This window comes from Penicillium cataractarum, assembly GCF_028827025.1.
Source record: "Penicillium cataractarum strain IBT 29864 chromosome Unknown utg000001l, whole genome shotgun sequence".
Classification (NCBI taxonomy): domain Eukaryota; kingdom Fungi; phylum Ascomycota; class Eurotiomycetes; order Eurotiales; family Aspergillaceae; genus Penicillium; species Penicillium cataractarum.
Genome location: NW_026622737.1, coordinates 5463990 through 5485183, shown reverse-complemented (window position 1 = coordinate 5485183; position 21194 = coordinate 5463990). Strand labels below are relative to the sequence as shown.

Genomic DNA, 21194 nt, shown 5'->3' with positions numbered 1-21194 from the left:
TCATTATTGAGGGTTCTTTATTCATCGTCGAATTAGACTGACCGTTTAAGTAGCCCATAAACCGTTGGATGCCCAGTTCCTGCTTTCGGGGGGCATACGCCGCAATGTATTGGATTCCCATCTTACGGAGATGGCTTCTGTGCCATTTTTTTGATCTACGAAAGAAGGGGAAGCATCCCCACTCCGTTATCAGCCTTCGAGCTAAAGCTTCGGAGCTAGGACAGTACCGTTCAGAAAGTACAGGGCTGATCATAATCAACAGAGGGGATATTCAGTTGATATTGGGCGAAGGGGAACGGAGGTCGTGTAGCCTGAGCAACGACCAACGCACCCCTTCAACACATCACTAACTAACGCTGTAGAACCCTGCGCTTGAACCCATCCCAGAAAGCAGCATGATATGAATTCAAAACTTGAAAGTTAAATCTCATGGCAAAATATCAAAAAAGATTACAGTCCTCAAAATCGTTAGCAAATGGCAAAGTAGATACGTCAGGATGCAAATGAAGCCATCAGGGAAAACAGCACTTGATGAAAGCCATATTCAAAAAGCAGAATTGAGTGCAGAAACTTGCAACTCAGCAGGGCCTCAAACTCCGGTGCCGGCTATTCCAGCAGGACGTTCGATGTGGAAAGCAAAGAATGCAATATGAAACACAATAGATCGAAAATTGCAAACGTTTCATCATCCTCCCTGTTGGCACATGGTTCACTGTTTAAACGTTCTCGTCGAAAAACTCGTCATTCTCGTGGGACATATGACCAGTGTCTTCGGCGTGGGTGGACTCTGCAGGGTAGTCAAGGAGTTGTTCCATCTTGACCTTATCATCCTCGTCGTCACTGGACTCCTCCTTGACATTGGCCTCCTCCTTAGCCTTGGGAGAGCTCTGACGCTTTCGCTTCCGGGGAGTAGAAGCCTGGGCGTCAGAGTCGGACTTGGAGGAACTGGCCTTCTTTCCACGACCTCGCTTGCCCGGCGAGCCAGCTGGAACATGGGATCCAGAGCGACGGGCTAGCTCGCGAAGCTTGCCAAGGCGCTCCTTGATGGCACGAGGGGTGGGACCGGGCTGGCCATCGGCGGAGGAAGCTGGTACAATTAGCATTTGATCAAGAAGGTGGAAGGGGTGGTGAAAATGGATATTATGAGGGGTGTTTGACGTCGACTTGTTCGACTGGGAACCATTTGGCTCGGAGCCATTTGACACGAAGTCATTCAGAGTCAACTGGAGTGAAGAAGAGGGAATGTTTTGCGGGAAAGTGGGAAGTAATGGAAACACTTACGCCAAGCTGCGGCAACCTTGTTGGTGTCGACACTGATATCGTGGGTCTCCACGATCTTCAGGAGGAGCTAGAGAGAGAAAGTGTCAGAGTATCGGAAAGTGAAAATGTATATGTAACGTAATATCAAAAGTTGGGAATGGATATACATACGAGTTGATCGGCGGAGGGGTTCCAACGCATTTTGAACGTTGGTACTTGAGTGAGGTGGAGGAATTTGATAGTGAGAATATGTGAATGAATGTGAATGACAGTTAGAGTCTGAGAGGGGTTTCAAGTAAGTCGAGTTTGAGGTAAAAGTGCGAGCTCGCTGTACCGTAGAGTATGGGAATCCGTCGAGTAGAGAGGTGAAGAGAGAAGAAGGAAGAAGAGTCTGGGGCAAGGGAATTTGGGGTATAAAAAGGCAAATCCAAATCTATTTTGTACTACTTTTTCTACCTATATCCACCTGGTTTAGGTCACATCTTAACCGCCGTAAAAAACGCCGTCGAACCAGTATGCATTCGAAATGTGCTTGTGTATTAGATCACGTGATCCTCTATTTTAAGTAGGCGGTCTATATCTAAACGGCAGAATCTTTCGACTATACGGCAAGTGGAATAACCTTTTTCCGACGGGTTTTTTTGCTCGGTTTTTCGTCACCGCCCTCACCGCCTACCTACAGGGACGGGGAAATAAGAATTATTGCTTAGAATATAACTAGGACACCCCGAAAACACTAACGTAATTCCTGCCCGCGCTACGTAACCCAAAACAGAGGGTAATTATGATAAATGACTACTTGATATCCTAATAACCGTATCCATTTATGATGCAATATCAGAAGTATATAATCTACATGGTATCTCTAACCTAATGGCGAAGTATAGGAAAATTGCTAGAAGTAATAAGGGAGATAAATATACCTATCTATATTCCCCATGTCAAAATTATAACGTGTTTTATGGTATAATAATCTAAATTACTTGAGACCAAGGTATATTATTTGACTTATTAAAAAACCCTATATCTTAATATTTCAAGTCGAAATACCCCATACTTATTAAGGTATAAAGTAGCCATTTATCATATTTACTATCTGTTTTGGGGTACGTAGCTCGACCACAGGTACTACCTGGCACACTACCTAGGATTTCCTTACCGTCGTACCGCTCTATTTTCTACCCTCTCTGAACTAGTAAAAGCCTAGAGGAGCTAGAAAAGTTCTTTGATATACGCAAAATTCTTAGCTAAGAAATGATTTTACTTAACCTCGTTGAAATATTTGAAATCTGCTAAGACTAATACACATAGCTTTTGTGTATAATTGTAATTAACATGTAAATGTGAGTCAATTTGACTGGTTTCTTCTTTCTTTAGTCCTTACATAAACTAATTCATAAACTATTTCATAAGAGGTTTCAAAGAAGATTTAAAGACGTTACAAAAGACGTTATAAAAGATCTCGCGAAAGAGCTTTTAACTGAGGTTCTAAAACTCGTTTTAAAAATAGTATTAAGAAGAAAATTCTTAATCGGAGTATAGTGTAGTGGGGTTCTGTAAGTCTTCGTCCACCCTCACTTTGTTACCGAGTGTTCTATTTTTAGTCCGTACCTTACTAGGCCATATCTAATCATTTGGATAGCGTAAAAGTCATTTTCTGATGGTATACGGCATCAAAGTTTGTCTATTGGTTTTACAACATGCGCTTTGAGCCCGTGGTTAGGACAGGAAATATGAAGTGACATTTTTTGACCGACAGAATATTATGGTATCCCTAGGTAGACGAAGACTTGAAACACCACTGGAATTTGATGTAAGAAGGATCTTTAGAAATAGAATGGAAAACTATATCAGCTCCATATAAAGGTATAATTAATTCATTATTTGCCAGCTTGGAGGAGTTAGAAAGTTAATAGAAAAGGATTTCAACCCCCGAACTGCCTAGTACCCCGCGCTTTTCTCTATCAACCAACGCAACGCTAATTTCTTCGTTCTTTCACCAACTTTCCTACCCACCACCAAGATTTCTTCCTAGACTACTAATAAGGAAACTCCTGATAAGGAGGCTCGTTAGCGTGGCCGTGGCCGTGGGCACTGTTAGATCGCGGAGGACGCCCGTGGATGAAGCGGAGGTCTAGTAGCCTGGCGAGGACGAGATTGAGGATCTCTTTACTAACTAATCAGAGGACACGGATAATACAGTATAGAGCAGGCATAAAAATATGCCGAAATGAGGACTGTTTGACGTCTTCAAAAATATGTTACTTGTGGATATAAACTAGAAAGGGGGACTGTAGAGAATAGTGTGGCAAAAAACAGACAGGGAGATGGTCAGAGACAAGGGGGGGGAGGTTCAAGTAATTCCCTACGTATATGCCTCCAAATGTGTTACAGATAATCTAAGAGCCGTCCACAGCCCTGACTTTTAGGGTCATCTAAGGGGTGTGCACCCCTGAGATTATGGAATATTCTCCCCGCCAAATTTCACGATAATTGGAGCTGAACTCATGGGCTCGTACCACGAAGAGTGCGTAAAAGCATCAGAACGGGGTTTGATTATCATTCCAGCTATCCTGAAACCGACTCTCTTGTTTTAGGGCAAGATCGCGATTCGAGACGTGTCCTCAGCTGCCTGTAGACATATAGGGTGTGTTAAAGACTTGCGGAACCTGACTGTATTTCCTGGAATTTCTCAACTATTGCCACACCTGACACTTGCTGCCACCCCTAGACTTGCCGCTTATACCCCATAAGGCCTCGAGGTTTCTACTTGACACCCTGGGGGCTTGCTAAGTCTGTCATAACAGTATACGTTCTTACTATATCTAGAATATTAACCACCACCTCCTCATTGCCATGAGCGAGGCCCGCGCCTCCCACCGAAATCTCCTGAGATATTCACCAGAACTCCCTGTGACACCCACAAAGGCCGTAGATTTCCACATGACGGCCCGTAATCCTGCTAAGCCCGTTATACCTGTAGATTACTGATCGGTCGCGATGTTTAACCGGTAGCAAGTTACATATGTTACATCAATATTTCAAGTCGAGTATAATTGTGATATAAATGGTAAAGGACTCATTGATCTTCCCAAATTCAAAATAAACATTGTAGAATTAAAGTTATGCGTATTACTTATACCAGTCCTTCCGTGACGCAACACAATCTCTCAGGATTTAACATGTTGAAATAACAAGCTTGATGTGGCTGGTTTCATGCTCTCATATGTTCTGTCTTACAGCAATCCATCTTCAAGTCTTCCCGTTTCCAATTTCTTAGCATACTAGAGCCCAGACCGGAGTTTCATAGATTCTCAAGTTGTGATTAAACTTGAAAGAAGAGACAACCAATTCAAGTGTGGGAAGCCATCTTAAACATCTACGTTTTGCGATGTCAACACGCATCCACCTCTCCAACAAGGAATAGCCTTAGTCTATCTTACCAAGGAAGTCAAAATCTTTTGTACTAGATGATATTGCATTATGTGCCCGCCGCTTGCATGAAAGACACCGGTCCGATGGACTTGGATAGGATGTTTTTAACGGAGGTGTGCAATTCAAAATTTCTTATGTTGTTATATACTGCGTGGGTTTAAAATGACCAGTGTTGATTGTCATTTCCCCTAATATTCGACCATTGACTGAAGTTTCGCCATGGTTTCGAATAATAGCTTCTCAGCAGTCATCGTCTATGCTAGATCTAACATTCTATCTGCCTGTTCGTTGCCATTCCAAGTCGCATTTTTCCTAACAGGGCAACCTAGGACATCTAACGACCAAGGGATCATACTCTTAGTATGATAGAGAGGCACCAAGGAAAATTTTGAGCATCAACTGATGACCTTGATTTTCACAAGCCGAGCATACTCTCCTATTTTCCTACGATTCTACTGTCTCCCTATATAGCCTAAACGGAAACTAATCTGCGGCTATACCAATATCCTCGTACTGCTCTTTGGTGGAATTTTAGCAGAGAATTAGAGGCTGAATGATCAGATGTAGACCTCTATGGAGGCACTGGAGTTATTTTGAGAATAGGCTGAGTCAAGAGCTTAGTATAAAAGGTACCAGCAGAGCTTCCTAAAGATAAAATATGACGAGGGGCCCGAGGTACCGGATAGCCTACTAGGCGTAAGAAGAGGTAGGTAAGGGAAGAATTAGTACCTCCTCCTGGAGCCTCTCCTCAATACCCCTGTCCCTTAATTTGACCGGTCTGCTGGATATTGCTTCGAATACTTCCTCGGATAATCATTCCAATTCTTGTTCGAATATTTTTCGAATCCGGTTTGCGGACTTATAATTCCCACCAGATCACCGTTGTTTGTCCATCATCATTATGCTAGCTTAACCGGGTTGGGAATTCTATACACTGGGCCAGTCACATGGGTTAGACAAGGAGTAGATCTTCCTCGAATTTCCAACCTCATTGGGGTCACCAAATTCCCAGTATTGCAAGGCATGACAGGTTGGCGCTGTTACGACTACAGTCGACAGGCGATGGCAATTTAGCTTAGGCCAGACCTTTGAATTTTGTGCACCCCTGTCGAATCGTCGAGTTAATGAGCTATAACTCTACGATGATGGGCGATGGCGGTGGTTTATTTTCTCCTCAACAATTGATCCATTATGGCTCCAAACAACCCGGAGGGAAAACTTCCAGTGTATTTCCGTTATTCAACCTCAAGGAAACAAAAATTGATCTAGTCACGTTGAGAGATGGCATACCTGGGGTGTAGATTCTCTGACCACTCGAATTGAAAACCTGGATGATTATTGCGCAAGTTATCATAGTGCTATGCATCGGGTATGTCTCCATGACCTCGAAGATACGCAACACCCGGAGCCGATCATGATGCGAAGCGTTCTCGAAACAAACTCTCACGCGGCAGCCCATAAAGTTCAAGGGAATGGTCCTCGGCGTCAACGTAGAGTACCGAAGATGGCATTTTGGCATATTCGAGTTTCCTAAAGTGTAGATATCATCAGCCTGACTGGCCGTATTGAGTGCCATTGGCGGCGATACCCACTAATAAATGTGCCATGCACCGTTCGATGAGAGGACGTTCTCGCGGTGTAGACACGACTGAACACATATTTCTCGTGAAATGATGGAAATCCATGCTGAGATACGGTTGTTGCTCAATCCACAAGTTTGATAGCCGTTCAAGAACTCGGCAGGAGAGGCCATCAGGTAGGGAAATCTCATGCTGAAGTGTGATCGCCGCCCAATTCAGAAAGTTTGTAGCCCTTCAAGAACTCCGCGGAGAGACTATTCACGATCTTCAGTCGCGATACCTCTCAGAAAGTTCCATCGCAAACTCCGGCCCCGAAGCGTGATGGATCAACCCAGAGGAACTCTCGTTCACGACTAAGTCCTCGCTTTCACTTCCACCATCCACCGAAAGCTGTCCTCGACCACAACCACTCCTCACCCTCTCGATCAAACTTCGTTCTCACGCAAACCGAACCGCCTCTGGTAAGTCCTGATTTCTCCCTTCTGCAAAGACCTCTGCGTAAGCTCGAACGTGCTGTCTCTTTCGCATCGCCATCTTTTCACTTCCATCAACCGGGCTTTTGTTCTTCCACCCGAGCTATACAGCAGAAGACCTTCGCTTCACACGTATCTGACTGCGAATCCGACTGACAACTGAATATTCAGAGCATTAAAATCGTCGAAAATACCGGCAAAATGAAAGTCGAGCCAGAGCGAGTCATCGCGGCGCTCATTGCTGCCAATCCCAAGATGCGGGTTCGTGCAGCAAGTCCCCCTCAAATGAGAGAACGAAAAGCTAACTGAGACTTGTCCCTTAGCTGGATTATGGCGGGATTGCACAGATGTACGGCCTAGGCGCGAAGTACAACACTATGGAGCACAAGTTCCGTGCTTGGCGAAAGCTGGCTGAGACTCTGCGTGTCGCCGCGGGTGAAGAGGGTCCCCTGACCCAGCCTCAGACAGCTCCCCGTACCCCTCGCACTCCGAACACCCGTGGCAAGAAGGCCACTCCGGCATCCAAGAAGGCCACCCCCACTGCCAAGAACAAGGTGGACAAGGACACCAAAGATGTGAAGGCTGCTGACACCGCTGAGGCCGAGGATGTCGTGGATATCTCCAGCGACGATGACACCCCAATCAAGGTTAAGCGCGAGGTCAAGGACGAAACTGAAGTCACCCGCTCCCTCCTTGGAATCAAGAGTCACTCCATCCTCCACGGTGATATCGACGACGAGGTTCAGCTCATGGAGGAGCCCGCTGCAAAGCGTGTCAAGATCGAACACTATTCGGATGACCTCATGGCCCAGCTCCTCTCATTCGCCCCGGAGAATGAGACCCGTGTGGACAGCAAGAGCAACGGGTATGAGCTTGAGCTCCCATCTCTAGCCATGACTGCCGATGAAGCCAATGATCAGGTCATTCAGAGCCTGGACAGCATGCTGAACGGTGCGGGTGATGCGTTCGATGCTGCCTTTGGCAACGAGGAGGCCTAAGGGAGCCAAATTCCGAACACAAAAGCGCTCAAATGGGTTGCTTTTCATGAACGTTATGGGCGATAGCGGGAACAAATTTGCTTTTTGATGTTTTTCGACAAATAGCTGCATTGATGGGGTCGTTACCTGGTGACGTCAGTATCATATTGCATGCTAGCAATGTTTGTTTCTCGGGTTTCATCGGACAGCCACATGCTTTTTGAATCGGATAGTGCACACAGGGGGCTCTGGAATAGCAAAGCCCTTCTTCTGTGTATCTTGCAGATAGCTTTCAAGCAATAACATACTCCCTTCCCGCATAAGTTGATTTTTTTTTGGCTCAAACAGTACTGGTAGCAATGCTCCAATGAAGACAGGAAACTGGGAAACAAAGATTCATTGGTATTGATAGTAACGAGGGTCTGCCAGTATCTCAGACTGTATGGAAATCAAGGGGATATCTCTAGTTATCATCAACTCGTTATGTCGTGAAATCATCAAGTGGACCTCCATGGGAGATAATCCCATCGAAAGGGAGACTGTCCACATCGTAGAGTGCGTTTGACGGATTACTGGCGCCCCTCTTCCTGACCACGCTTTGCCTTCTCCAAAGCCAAGTCAAACTCCTTCTTAAATTCGGAGAATGCCTTTTGGACCTTGCGCAGGTCATGCGGGTCATTGAAGACTAAATGGGCAAAGGCTTGCATCTTAATATCCGTATTGTCGACGCTCTCGCTGACGATTTTGGCGCAGGTTTCTTTGATGGCACGCTCCATGGGGTCAAAGCGGCGGTGGATGCTTTCTCTAACAGGAGAGGTCGCTGGAGGAAGGCCATCCTCGTCGTCATCACTCAGGTCATCAGCAGTATCGTCATTGACGGACGCGACAGCAAAGGCGGGTTGGGAGGGCTCCGCTGGGACGGGCGGAGTGGGCACGGGGGCGTCAGCCTGCTGGGGATCGACCTCTGATTCCAGCTTGGTGATGCGACGGCGGCACGACTGCCACGAATACGGACGGCCGGTTTGTCTCTCAAAGGCTTGCGCGACTTCGCGCCAGAACCGCTTGGGTTGATCAGCGAAGCGGCCACTGTTCAGACGCGCCTTGCACAGGCCATAGAGAGCGGACACTTCCTGGGCCGTGAGCTGTTTACCGCGGCCGCTGCGGGGACCAGCAAGGGCGGTGCTGCTCGGAGGCAGTCCAGCATGCTCGGCTGGGGCGGGCATCTGTGTGTTCTCCATCTGCGGAGGTTCCGACATCTTGACTACATCACATATCGATTCTTGTCAGTTGCTGATCGTCTCTATGACAGATTTCCACTCTGAGGTCCCAGAAACTTACCGAACGAAGGAGTTTTGTGGCGATCGGGAAGATGTCTTGGCGTTGGTGGAGATCAACAGGGGAAGCTTCTGGCCAGCGGAGGTTAATTGTTTTGAGTTTAGCGTCCACCCGGGACGCGGCCTGCCGGCAGTATTAGGGCGGTCAAGTGTATAGGCGGTGAGCATCTGTCCCAATGCCTTGTCGACACTGTTATACCAATGTCCAGGCTATCCAGGTGTCACGCTTGCTGACTATGGGAAGAAGAATATGCGAAGTATACAGGATGCTTTGGACTTGGTTAACCGTCACACAACCGTTACATTACCGTCACCGAGCCGTCAGATCTGATATGTTTTTCGAGGACTATATCAGAAGAAGATGGAGAGCAATATGGCCTACACGGCTCGTCTACAGGGTTGATTATTGACCCAGAATGAGTTGTCGTACCTCGAAGTACGAGGAATACTTTCATAGAGTATGGTAAGAAAAGCCTCGGGCTCTCCCCTGTTGTCGGTAACACCTTGGATCTACGGTCGAGTTTTACCTTCGAGGTACAGGCACAGCCATACCGTGGGAAGTACTGTCGAAGTTTACAGAATGCAATTGCAGTTGTACTCGGTCATGTTTCATAATCTCATTATACCCATACCTATCCGCTAAACTATATACAGTTGAATAAAAACCTTTCCAGCGCCCGAGTCCAGCTCCGATCACTAATGACACAATTGAATCCACTGCGCAATAATATTCTCCATGTCATGCGCAATACCCCACTGGGAAGACAGACAACGGAAAAGCTTCTGCATGGAGTTCAACTCATACAGAAGATTGCGAACGGTGCCGCCAATTGGGACAGGTGCAATTGCCTGCTCGGTTTCCACGAAGCGTCGTGTCTCGGACCCGGAGGCGGGACGGATGTCGTCGTGACCGAGATTGAGGTCTGAGTGGGAGAGGAGAGCGTCTTGCCAGACTATCGTGCGTGGGAGATTGACGGTAGCAACACCGGCCAGGGAAAAGACAACGTAGACGGTGGCGGCTGCGAATAGCGAGCTAGGCATGTGAACAACATGGGCACGTCCACGTGGTAGTTGCTCGACAATATCTTGGATGGCGACGGCATGAAGGACGGCACGGCGAGCATCTTCCGTGTTGGCCCATTTGAGGAGGTCAAAGTCTGGACGGACTGTTCGACAGCCTCCCGAGACGTGTTGTGGGATGTTGTATCGAGAGCAGACATGTCGAGATAGAACGGTGGAGTTGATCATAGTGTCTAGACAGACGGTGTGCCAACGAAGAAGGATCTCCAGCCGCTCTGCAGCAGAGAAATGGATGCTCATTGAGATTGTCTCGTGTACTTGAGCGAGTGCGCGGCGTACATCGGAGCGTCCTGGGACACCCACCGCGAGATCGTGCTCGTCGCAGTCGGATATCAGGGATTGGAGACCTTCTAGGACTACACGGAGAGCAAATGCGGAGAACTGGTAGTCCAGGGCTCTGAAGTTACCAACCGGTGGGAATAGAGATCGGAAGACGACACGGAAAGATGATTGATCTGGTTGTTGCGAGTGCATGTGTGCCAGCCACTCGTCAGCGGTATTTGCGTCAAAGGCACCTTCACTGCTAGGAAGGCTCAAGGGATTGGAGACATGGCGAGCCGATGCTCCATCACCGGACATTTGTGCCACAAGACCGTCAAGGACGTAGTATGCCAGAAGGGCACGCTGTTGGATTTCCCGTGCGGCCCAGATACGCCATTGGTGTTCCTTCTCAGCTAGGGGAGCCTCGGCACAAGGGAGGTTCTCCATCGAATAGGGTTCACTGTCGTACATGCCACAGTGACGAGCCCAGAAAAAGCCGAGCGGGCGGAATACTTGACTCGTGGTGCGAACGGCTCGGTTCTTCGATAGCGCCCCGTAGATCTGACCCAGCAATGCGGTGATCATCAACTGGACTCCCTTGCAGGCATCATAAGGCCCGTTGTGAGTGATCAAGGACTGCCATGACGTCGCAACGGCCGTGTGAGCCAATCTCCATAATGCCTCGCCTTTGGCAACGGAGTCGGAGGGACCCAAGTATAAAGATCCAATCGCGATGGCATTGAGGAGGAGCGCATGGGTGCACTCGCGGAAGACAAACGTGGCCCGATGCAAGATTGGGAAGGTCGGGATGAACCGGACAAAGAACATGTGCAAGCATTCATCGAGGAAGACTGACGTGATTGACGTGGCTTTGACAGCGGCGGTGACACTCGAGGACTGGTAGATGTATGTTAGCATGGTCATTCCTTTTGTAGATATCAACAACCAAAATGGTTTCCATCCGGTTATGACATGCCACAATGACATGCCACCAAGGTTACTCTACTTACCGAGCTAGTTATCATCTCCGTCACATCGCGCACAGCCTGATGTCCACCGCCAGATGGGATGGCACCCACGGAAGAACTCCGATCATCAAACGAGTTGGGCGACCCAAAATTCATTCCATTCACATCTTGCACTACGGGTGGGAAGGGCAACGTCCCCATGGGCATTTGCCATTGATCAGTAGTATCAGAGGACATCAAACTCTGGAACAGATTCTCCGAATCCGGCCAGACGAGGGCAAAGTCCAGATCAGTAGCAACATTGTGCATGCTCTGATGCTGGGCTACCTGGGGCTCATCCCACGATCGGCTAGTCGCCGACGTCGAGACCGGACCCGTCGTAGTAGAGGTACTGCTAGCATCCCACGAGGTCATTGAATCTAACGAGGCTGAGGGGGGCGGCACCGACTGTGGTGATGGGCCCTGCTTTGCATTCATGTCCCGCAGATGCAATTTCTCATGGCGGGTGAGGGCATCTTGGCGGGCGAATGGCCGGCGACATTCTTTACAGACGTAAGGCTTGGAGCCGGTATCTAAGAGGTACTTCCGGTCAGCCGACGGGAATCTATGGGGGGTAAGAGTATTTGGTTGGGAAGCATGGTGCCATGCTGATTTGCCATGGCAATTGTCCCTTGCTGGAAGGGGGAGGGGGGTAATCCGGCAGAGATATAAATCGCCGGAGAAAAGAATAAGCAGTGCAAGGTATGGCAAGACTTACGACAGCGCTCATGTCTCTGTTTTTGATTAAGAGTTAGCCTAATTATCGCTTCTGCATGCCTTGGCAGTCTTATAGCTGCCCCTCAAATTCGTGGGGACGAAGCAGGAATCGACTTACTCGGAGATGTTCAGCCTTAGTGAATCCTTTTTGACACACGCGACACACGAGTTTCTTAACCCCTGCAGATGATGCAGACGAGATAGGCGGCCCTGCCATGATCTCTAGCGACGCCATCTTCGATGGGAAGAGATGTGGGAAAAGGAAAGAGGAGATTGAGGAGAAGATCGTGTGGAGAGGCGATTGTGGGGTGTGGGACCGTTGATTAGGAGGGAGGTCTAACTAATCCTCCGAAGAGTCGTGGGGCGGACGAGAGTCTTACGAATCATGGTGACCTTCCGACGGAATTCATACTGCTGAAAGTGAAAGTATTATTGGGACTATCTGGTCCAATAATAGCACAAGGGATAATGAATTAAGATATGGTGTACAGTATGACGATGACTTGGTGGGTAAGGCTGGGGATGTGGCATTAACCAGGAAAAGTGAGTGGTTCAACGACTTTTTTCGCCTCCTCGCCTCCTTCGTGCTGAAGGGACCATCACTACGAGAAATACAGTTACACAAGTACACGATTTAGTGACCAGCAACAGACGACCGAGGCGCGATTCCTCCCCGAAAGGACCAATAAGCCTCGGAATCAGCAACAAATCCACTAATAGTCGGCAATTCAGCTAATCATCCGTCCAATTTGTAGCCGGACAAACCCCCTAAAGACCCTAAGAGAAACCCCCAGAGAAAAAAACGTGCGCAAGCGTTCCGCACAGGGTCTTGAAAACTGGAGAATTGAAGATTCGGATACGGGGAACGGAGGTAATCCCGGGGGGGGTTCATAGGAGAAACAGCATTGTTGCAAAGATTTTCGGTACTTGACCCGAACAAAGTATGCCGGATACGCAGTGTACCACAGGACCCGGCAGGTGACTGAAGCATTCGGGTAGCCGTCCTCAAGTGCCAGGATGGGCCCGGATGAGCCACTGAATGGACCACGATGGGGCTCTTGACTAATCTGCAAGCCATGTACGGTCGCTTGACGGACGCGCCGAGGCCGAAAGAAGCCCACCGGGGTGCCGTGGAGACTCTGGAGAGCCTCCGCATTTCTCTCCAGGCCGATTGTGGTCGGCAATAAGCAGGAGAAATACCCCCGGGGCGAACCCCGACCGGGTGGAGAGCAGACGGGACGAGTCCGAGAGAAAGAAGATTGAGACTGATAGGCTTACCCTAGTCACGGGTGGCTGCGTACACCAAGCTTATGCGTACTCACCGGGCCCTTGGCGACACGCCAAGCCATTCGGTTTTTTTTCACTTGCAACCATTTCGTTACAGAACTCCTGGTACAGTTCAACCAATTCCACCTTCAATTCCGAGGTCTTCCCTCTATCCCTGCTTTGGTTCACCGGCCCCATCCATCTTCCCATTTCCTCTGCCCTGGTGGCATTTTCGTTGTAGTTTCTTCCTGTTCCTCTGATCTTCCATCCCACAAGCCCTAAGAGGGAACCACGACCTGATAGGGGAATCTTGATCAACGCCGTCGTTTCATCCTTCTCCCTGCAGAAGGGCTTCCAGGCACATCCAGTGCTTGCCAGCATCTCTTTTTTTCCCTATCCTGATCATCCTCTTCGGGTCATCGCCAACATGCCGTCTCTCGAATTGCAACCGTCGTCGTCTCGGGCCGTAGACCAGTTCGAGGAGAACCCGGGTACCAAAGCCGACATTGACCTCGTCGAGAGTGCAGGAGCTGGCCGGGCGGCCACCTACGAGGAGTCTGTGGCTGCTCGTCTTCCCAAAGCCCATCGAGATTATCTCCTTGAACGCCATGGCACTTTGGAACTCGATCCTATCCCCAGCATGGGACCTGCCGACCCCTACAACTGGCCTGAATGGAAGGTTAGTAAAAAATCCCTTCCCACCATACCGGGTTATCCGGATGGTAGAGACACGAAAACCCTATCCACAATGGATCACATCCTGGAGAAACGGGGTAAGAGAATGAAACAAGAAAAGCTGATAGCATTGTCATGATAGAAAATGGTCAATTTAATCCTGGTGGCATTCCACGCCTGCATGGCTACATTCACCGCTGCTGCCATCATCCCCGCCTATTCCAACATGGCAGAGGATCTTGGTGTCACTCTGCAACAGGCCAGTTATTTGACCTCTCTGCAGATTGCCATTCTGGGAGGTGCACCGCTCTTCTGGAAGCCTCTGTCCAACCGGTTCGGCCGTCGGCCCATCTTCCTGCTGTCGTTGATCCTCAGTTTGGTCTGTAACATTGGCTGTGCCAAGAGCACGACTTATGCATCCGTAGCGGCGTGCCGTGCCTTGGTGGCTTTCTTCATTTCCCCTGCCTCGGCCATTGGTAGTGCCATCGTGATGGAGACCACCTTCAAGAAGGACCGCGCCCGTTACATGGGTATTTGGACCTTGATGGTCACTCTGGGAGTCCCGATCGGTCCGTTCATCTTCGGCTTTGTGACCTACCGGTTGAATTATACCTGGATCTATTGGATTCTGGCTATGGTAAGTGCTGCATCATGAGGATTGAGTTAGTAAGCGTCCGAATGGCTGACGGTGTGTCGATAGATCAACGGTGGCCAGTTCATCTTGTATCTGTTCTTCGGACCAGAGACCCGTTGGATTGGCAGTGGTGTCGATCGCGAGGAGCCTAGCTGGAAGACTGAATATATGTCTCTCCGACGCATCGACCCAACTCCTCTGACCTTGTGGGAGTTTGTGCGCCCATTGACCATGGTCCGCCGCCCGTCCATCGTCATCCCCGCCTGTGCATACGCCATGTGCTTCCTGTGGGGTAACATCCTCGCGACCGTCGAAGTTCCCCAACTCCTGCAAGAGAAGTTCGGACTCAACGCCGAACAGCTCGGTCTGCAATTCCTGGGTGCCATCATCGGATCCCTGATCGGTGAGCAGATGGGCGGCGCGCTATCCGATTACTGGATGAAGCAGCGTCAGCACCGTCTGGACCGTAAGCCCGACCCAGAATTCCGTCTGTGGCTGAGCTACTTTGGCTTTGCCCTGGTCATCATCGGTATCGTTGTCTTCCTGGTCTGCACGCAGGAGTCCCCTGCCGGCCACTGGAGTGTATCCCCCATCATTGGCACAGGTATTGGCGCTGCTGGAAATCAGCTCGTGACCACCGTCATGATCACCTATGCCGTAGACTGTTTCCCCCAAGAGGCTGCCAGCGTGGGTGTGTTTATCACCTTTGTGCGACAGATTTGGGGATTCATCGGTCCCTTCTGGTATGTTCTTTCCACCAACATTGTTCCCGTATATGCGAACGTCGTGACTAACGGATTCCCCTTCGCAGGTTCTCGCCCATGTTCGAGACTGTCGGTGTCGCACCCAGTTCTGGAATTGGCTGCGCGATGGTCTTCGCCGTCAGCGTTGTCCCAACTATCGTCCTGCACTGGCGTGGAGCTATCTGGCGTCGGAGCGCAAACGAAGAGTAAACAAGTGTTCGATGGTCCCGTAGCTTCGAAAAGAAAGTTGACGTGATATGTTCCCTTTCGACGAAGTTGCACGCGACTTTGTGTTTTGTTTTGATCATAGATTGGTCGGTTGGGAGGATAGAATTTGCATATAGAAATCGGCATCGGGACGGATAGATTGGACTCGGCTCGGGATACGGCATTCGACTCGGGAGGTGTCTGCCAACTGTATATAGATCGATGTCATGGCGTGAATATATAACGTTTTCGTGGATGATCAAAGCTCTGTGGAAGAAAGTGTAGCAAATAATTGCCAATCCAAACTTGTCAAGTTAGTTAGGTCAGTCAGCACTGTGTGTAGCAGTCAAAAGCTTCTGCTCATCAGCAAAACTCGAGCAGCCACACAAAAAGCCGAAAAACCGAGCACAGCGCAAAAGAAAAGTCGAAAAGAACTTTAAAAGGAGAGAAAGAAAGAAAAGAACAGTAAACAAAAAAGAAAACTGACAGCATCAAGAAAAAAAAACCCAGACTAGACCCTCCGGCATAAATGAAAAGCCGCAGCACCAACGAAGCCGATCGGGAAGTCTACCGGGAGAAGCCGAACACATGCCGTAGCGCGACCATCGGGACGGGCCCCTGGCCTTGTCCAAAAGAGGTCATACGAGCTAGCTCTGACATGCGACGACCGGCTTTTGAGGTCGGGTTCTACCGCTTTAGATGGCCTGGTTTGATTAAGAGTAATTTCGAAGTGCATTGCTAGCTTAATGAGGAGGTATATTGACTATAATTGTATGTAGAGGTCTCGGTCTTTACATACAAAGCTAGAAATTGGGTAAGGAATGTATACACTTGAGAGAGTGACAGGAATAATTTACAAATGTATTAATTTCCATTCTCCAATTATCTCCAAATATCCAGATATAATGTCACAGGAATGGTCAACCTCAATTACCTTAAACAGATACAATCTTAAGCTCCGAAGCTCGCATCCCTGTGCTTCCTCTTGGCAACATTGACACCCGCCGACCACGGTCCAAAGCCGGAACAGATTTACTCCGCCATTGGAAAATATTATATCCACCCTGCACCGCTGATTGGTGGATATCTCTAGGACAAGGGCTCCTGGGTTGAAGGATTCAACGCATGACTTGTTGTTTCATTACTTTCTATATGTCACTTCCTTAGTTTGGAAGACTGTATACGTGAGAGGCGTTTTCGGGATGGTAAGGGCGTGGACGAAACAGATCTCTTCCGCTGCTTGTGGGTGAGGGGGGTTCGATGTGTGGCATTTGAGCAGTCGATGGACTACCTGATTGAATAGTAGAACATTATCTATATTTGCGAATATGTAGACTCTAATGTTGGGGGTTTGGAAGTATAATTATAGGATCATTTAGAACAAGAAGAAGAGCTTAGAAGATTGTTTTAGATCCAATATCTATCATTTTTTTCCACTATGTACATATCACGATTCATTCATTGATTCTCATTGAATATATTTATTGGTGCTCGATCTTGTTGATCAAGGTACCGACGTGAGGCAGCAGCTCAACGGCAAAGTCGTCACCGGCCTTGATGAACTCCTTGGGATTCTTGGCGGCGCCGACACCGGGAGGGGTGCCAGTCAGGATGATGGTACCAGCGGGCAGAGTGGTGCCTTGGGAGAGGAAGCTGATAAGTTGGGGGACGTTGAAGATGAGGTCACTGTTTTGGAGTCATTGTTAGCTTGTGTTTCTGGCGCTGCATTTATATCTCAATGGGGATGGAGGTTCACGTACGTAAGAGGGCAGTCTTGCATGACACGGCCACTCTTAAGACCACGGATGTGAAGCTTAGTCGCATCGGGGATCAGAGCAGCGGAGACCAGAACGGGGCCTATGACACTCAGGTTAGTTGAAGCTCTATCAGATCCAGATTCTTGTTTGCACTCACCAATGGGGCAGGACCCGTCAAAGCCCTTGGAGAAGCACCACTGGCTCTGGTTCATCTGATATGTGCGGCTGGACACGTCGTTGGCAGCAGTGTATCCAAGAACGTAGTCCAATGCCTCGGACTCGGGCACGTCCTTGGCATCACGGCCAATGACAATAACCATCTCGGATTCATAATCACCAGTGCCGTCCTTCTGAGTGATCTTGGGCAGCACCGTAGGCGCCGGGAAAGGATCGGCCAGGGCAGCCGAGGGCTTAATGAAGAGGGTCGGGACATCCGGGATGGGGAGGGCCATCTCCTTGGCGTGGGAAACGTACTATCATAGTGTTAGTCTCTTTTTCTTTTCGCAATGTTTTCAATTGGCGCATGACTTACGTTCAAACCGACGCATCGGATAGATCCAACCTCGGACTGCGCCAGAGGAGACAGAATGCGCTCGATGGTCTCGGTCGAGCCGGTGACCTGACCCGGGTTCAGGACGGACGATCCGGAGAAGGGGCGCACAGCGACCTCCTTGCCCTGGTACACGGCCAAGCCAACATCCAGCGAAGGATCAACGGGCTCACCGATCAGAACCTTTGCGGGGTTCGACTTGGGGACGAAGCGCACCAGGCCTAGAGGAACAGTCAGTCAGTTGGCTCGGTCTTTGTCGCGATACGATATATCGATGAGGTCGCAACTTACGCGAGAAAGTGGATGCGATCTTAGACATGATTGAAGAGTTGTATGAAAAGGAGAATGGATTTCAAGAAAAGAAGAAAAGAATGATTTCTTTATCGCGATGCGCGGAGTATTTCTACCCCGGGGGTCGACGGGCTGGGAAAGCCGAGAACGGAGGGGCAACTTCCCACCCACAAAAAAGTGGAATGTGGGGAAGAAGTGGCAACGCGGTCACTTGGGAAATAAAACCCCCCGCGATCTCGCGTCGGTAACGGCTTTCTTTCTTTAATCATTCACATCACCATGTCTGCTCCCAAGGGTCCCTTCCGTCTTGTCACCGTCAACACTGCGCCTGAGCGCGCCAAGCGCCTCATCGGCCGCGTTGCGGAGAGCTTGAAGGACCGTTACACTATCATCCACGTCGATAACTGCGACGGTGAGTACCATTTGCTCCAAGCTATCAATCATAAGATCTTTCAAGCTAACAATTCTGCAGCAATCGACCAGGTCGAGGACAAGGTCAAGGAGCACCAGCCCGATGTTCTGGTACGTTCACTCCATCTCCATCCCACTCGGAATATCCGAGTCGCGGTCCCAGATACCCTGATAGCTCCGATACCGTTCCTCGGCGAGATCTCCGACTAACCCCCCACACAGTTCAGTGCCTCCATGTGGACCGACGAGGAGGCCAAGCAGATCCACGACATCGCCCGCTCGATCGTCCCCAACATCAAGCTGCACGCTATCCCTACCGGTCTCCAGGTCGAGCGTGGCCCCGATGCCATCGTGGAGTACCTCTGCGAGAAGGTCCCCCCGCTGCTGGACAGCTAGATGCTGGACATGAATATATGTATAGAGAGATGACAATGATGTATATTTGTTGCGAATACCATGTCTGATGATTTAGAGGGATTTCTCAAAATTATAACTTTTCACACTACCATCCATCTTGCCATCATACCAGCTATAGACAGTCTACCTGATTGTCCGCACTCAGAGACGATCCAATCCCATTCCTATCGTCATGGATCGACTCCAATCTCCTCAGACATCTGGTACTTCAGCTCCAGGGAATGGTCTTGGCTCGGTCAATAGCAGCCCACGTCGCTGCATCGATATCCTCCGTCGGTAGACCAAGCAGCTCATTTATCGTACCCTTGTGCTCAATATCACCACAGCCATCTGGGTAGAACACCCGAGTATAAAGCATCTTCGCAAATCCGGCACGACTACCTTCGTACATCTCCTTCAAGCCGTTGGTGTACCGCTCAGTAGATGACTCTTTGGTGATGGTCCAGTCTGCTTCCTTGGTACCGGTAACTCGGTACACAGACTCCAGCATGTCCTTTTGGCTGACAGTGAAAGATTTGACATAAACCACCTGATTCTTAAGGTTCTCAAGAGAAACCTTAGAGTTCTCGGCCTTGATTGGTAGGCTTAAGATACCAGCCACGGCGCGACCGACCTAGGACGGTTAGAAAACATTGGCGAAAGCGACTCGCGCATAGGGTTCTTACCTGAGGCCAGGTCGATGTTGTGATCTTGACATCACCTTCATCGAATAAGGTCGCAGTGTGATTGATTAAATCGATACCATACGCCACCGGGATTGCCAAACTCCATTCATACCAGAAGCCAGTCGACACACTGATATAGTTGCTAACTCCAAGGTCACTGATAGACTTGCGGATGGCCACTGCGGAAACAAAGCAACGGTCAAAGACTTTCCTCGTCCATATGATTCCGATTCAATCCTCACCTTTAGGTTGGAAAATATTAACATCCCGAACCAACTCTTCATTCAATGTGTCCGGGCACCAATCATTCAGAATCCATTTCACGCCCGCCTCAGCAGCGGCCTTGACCAAGTTTAGCTCCGTACCCTCAGGTGCTTGACCAGGGACTGTGATGATAAGAGCCTCCTGGCCTTTCAAAGCCTCGACAATAGTCTCGATCTTGCCGTAGTCAATGGACTTGGAGATCACTCCGGATGGGAGCTTGCTCTGGCTACCCTCTCTGGTAAGCGCTGTGATAGTATGCTTTCCGGTTTTCAGTAAGGCTTCCGCCATGAAACTACCACAGTTGCCACCAGCCTGGATGGTCAAATATTAGTATTCAAGCTTGAAATGTGGGTTTAGTAGAGGGTATTGGCATGGCGTACTCCGACAATGGCAACGTTGGTGATATAGTTGGAAGCCATGATTAAATCACAGGAAATATTGCATATAAACAAGTACAATCCACGTTTTTATGATCAAAAGATAATAACTATCAGCTTAAATACAAGTAATTTCGAGGAATTTGGCACTTCTTAAGTGTTTCGAGGGTTCAATTCTTCCTTGATGCTTTTGTGTCCAGGGATCGATAATGTATACGGAGATATCCCGCCCGTGCAGATTATCTCCGAGAAACACGAGAATCCCCACCACCAGGGTCCAGCTAGTCCAGCTAGTCCAGCGGGATTGGGATCCCAGTTAAAACCGACGTTGCATCAAGCATCTTCGGAAACCGATCGTAAACTCCGTCAATGCTCAGTTGAACCTAGCAATGTTGACCTGTGAGCAGCGAAATTCATTCACGAATTCAAATACGTCGTGATGTGCTAAATATTATAGCAGATTTCTCGACAGCGCATTTGAATTGGCAGTTAGTTATTCGGCCACTTTTAACCGTTTTCATACAATTTTTGTTCTACTGTTAACCTCAACAGTAGAAGATGGCATCTAGAAATATGTCATAACTAGTGACCTCGAGGCTCACAGCCTCAAGAGCGGGCCAAGCTGGCTCTAGTTCGCTTGGCACGAAGCCAAGCCTCGTCAATTAACACGATGGAAAGTTGGCCCGAAGACAGTTTCCCGACGTCGACACACTTCGGGGCTCCGTGAACCTCAAGGTACATCCCCGAAAGTCCTTTCTTGCAACAGCCTTACGGATTCCTTTCACGAAAATACTATCAAGTCACGTCGCGAAA

The 21194-nt window shown here is 49.0% G+C and overlaps 8 protein-coding genes across 8 annotated transcripts; 3 read left to right on the top strand and 5 right to left on the bottom strand.

Annotated features, from left to right (window-relative positions):
• Window positions 1-716: 716 nt before the first annotated feature.
• N7496_001947 (uncharacterized protein) lies at window positions 717-1461 on the bottom strand (the record flags this gene model as incomplete). Its single annotated transcript, XM_056694878.1, has 3 exons — window positions 717-1087; window positions 1282-1348; window positions 1432-1461. 3 exons carry the CDS (start codon window positions 1459-1461, stop codon window positions 717-719), a joined length of 468 nt encoding a protein of 155 aa, XP_056561607.1.
• A 5488-nt stretch (window positions 1462-6949) lies between these two features.
• Window positions 6950-7746, top strand: N7496_001946 (uncharacterized protein; the record flags this gene model as incomplete). The annotated part of the gene is made up of 2 exons (XM_056694877.1): window positions 6950-7009; window positions 7072-7746. The coding sequence occupies 2 exons, from the start codon at window positions 6950-6952 to the stop codon at window positions 7744-7746; spliced, it is 735 nt and encodes a 244-aa protein (XP_056561606.1).
• A 548-nt stretch (window positions 7747-8294) lies between these two features.
• N7496_001945 (uncharacterized protein) lies at window positions 8295-8981 on the bottom strand (the record flags this gene model as incomplete). Its single annotated transcript, XM_056694876.1, has 1 exon — window positions 8295-8981. The coding sequence occupies one exon, from the start codon at window positions 8979-8981 to the stop codon at window positions 8295-8297; it is 687 nt and encodes a 228-aa protein (XP_056561605.1).
• Window positions 8982-9755: 774 nt separating this feature from the next.
• N7496_001944 (uncharacterized protein) lies at window positions 9756-12359 on the bottom strand (the record flags this gene model as incomplete). The annotated part of the gene is made up of 4 exons (XM_056694875.1): window positions 9756-11297; window positions 11411-11940; window positions 12126-12141; window positions 12243-12359. The coding sequence occupies 4 exons, from the start codon at window positions 12357-12359 to the stop codon at window positions 9756-9758; spliced, it is 2205 nt and encodes a 734-aa protein (XP_056561604.1).
• A 1458-nt stretch (window positions 12360-13817) lies between these two features.
• On the top strand, window positions 13818-15652 carry N7496_001943 (uncharacterized protein; the record flags this gene model as incomplete). The annotated part of the gene is made up of 4 exons (XM_056694874.1): window positions 13818-14069; window positions 14208-14702; window positions 14766-15442; window positions 15511-15652. 4 exons carry the CDS (start codon window positions 13818-13820, stop codon window positions 15650-15652), a joined length of 1566 nt encoding a protein of 521 aa, XP_056561603.1.
• Window positions 15653-17130: 1478 nt separating this feature from the next.
• N7496_001942 (fumarylacetoacetate hydrolase family protein) lies at window positions 17131-18275 on the bottom strand (the record flags this gene model as incomplete). Its single annotated transcript, XM_056694873.1, has 5 exons — window positions 17131-17335; window positions 17410-17506; window positions 17564-17879; window positions 17939-18177; window positions 18248-18275. 5 exons carry the CDS (start codon window positions 18273-18275, stop codon window positions 17131-17133), a joined length of 885 nt encoding a protein of 294 aa, XP_056561602.1.
• Window positions 18276-18526: 251 nt separating this feature from the next.
• N7496_001941 (uncharacterized protein) lies at window positions 18527-19054 on the top strand (the record flags this gene model as incomplete). The annotated part of the gene is made up of 3 exons (XM_056694872.1): window positions 18527-18659; window positions 18720-18769; window positions 18881-19054. The coding sequence occupies 3 exons, from the start codon at window positions 18527-18529 to the stop codon at window positions 19052-19054; spliced, it is 357 nt and encodes a 118-aa protein (XP_056561601.1).
• Window positions 19055-19283: 229 nt separating this feature from the next.
• Window positions 19284-20423, bottom strand: N7496_001940 (aromatic alcohol reductase; the record flags this gene model as incomplete). Its single annotated transcript, XM_056694871.1, has 4 exons — window positions 19284-19688; window positions 19741-19919; window positions 19983-20316; window positions 20385-20423. The coding sequence occupies 4 exons, from the start codon at window positions 20421-20423 to the stop codon at window positions 19284-19286; spliced, it is 957 nt and encodes a 318-aa protein (XP_056561600.1).
• Window positions 20424-21194: the final 771 nt, after the last annotated feature.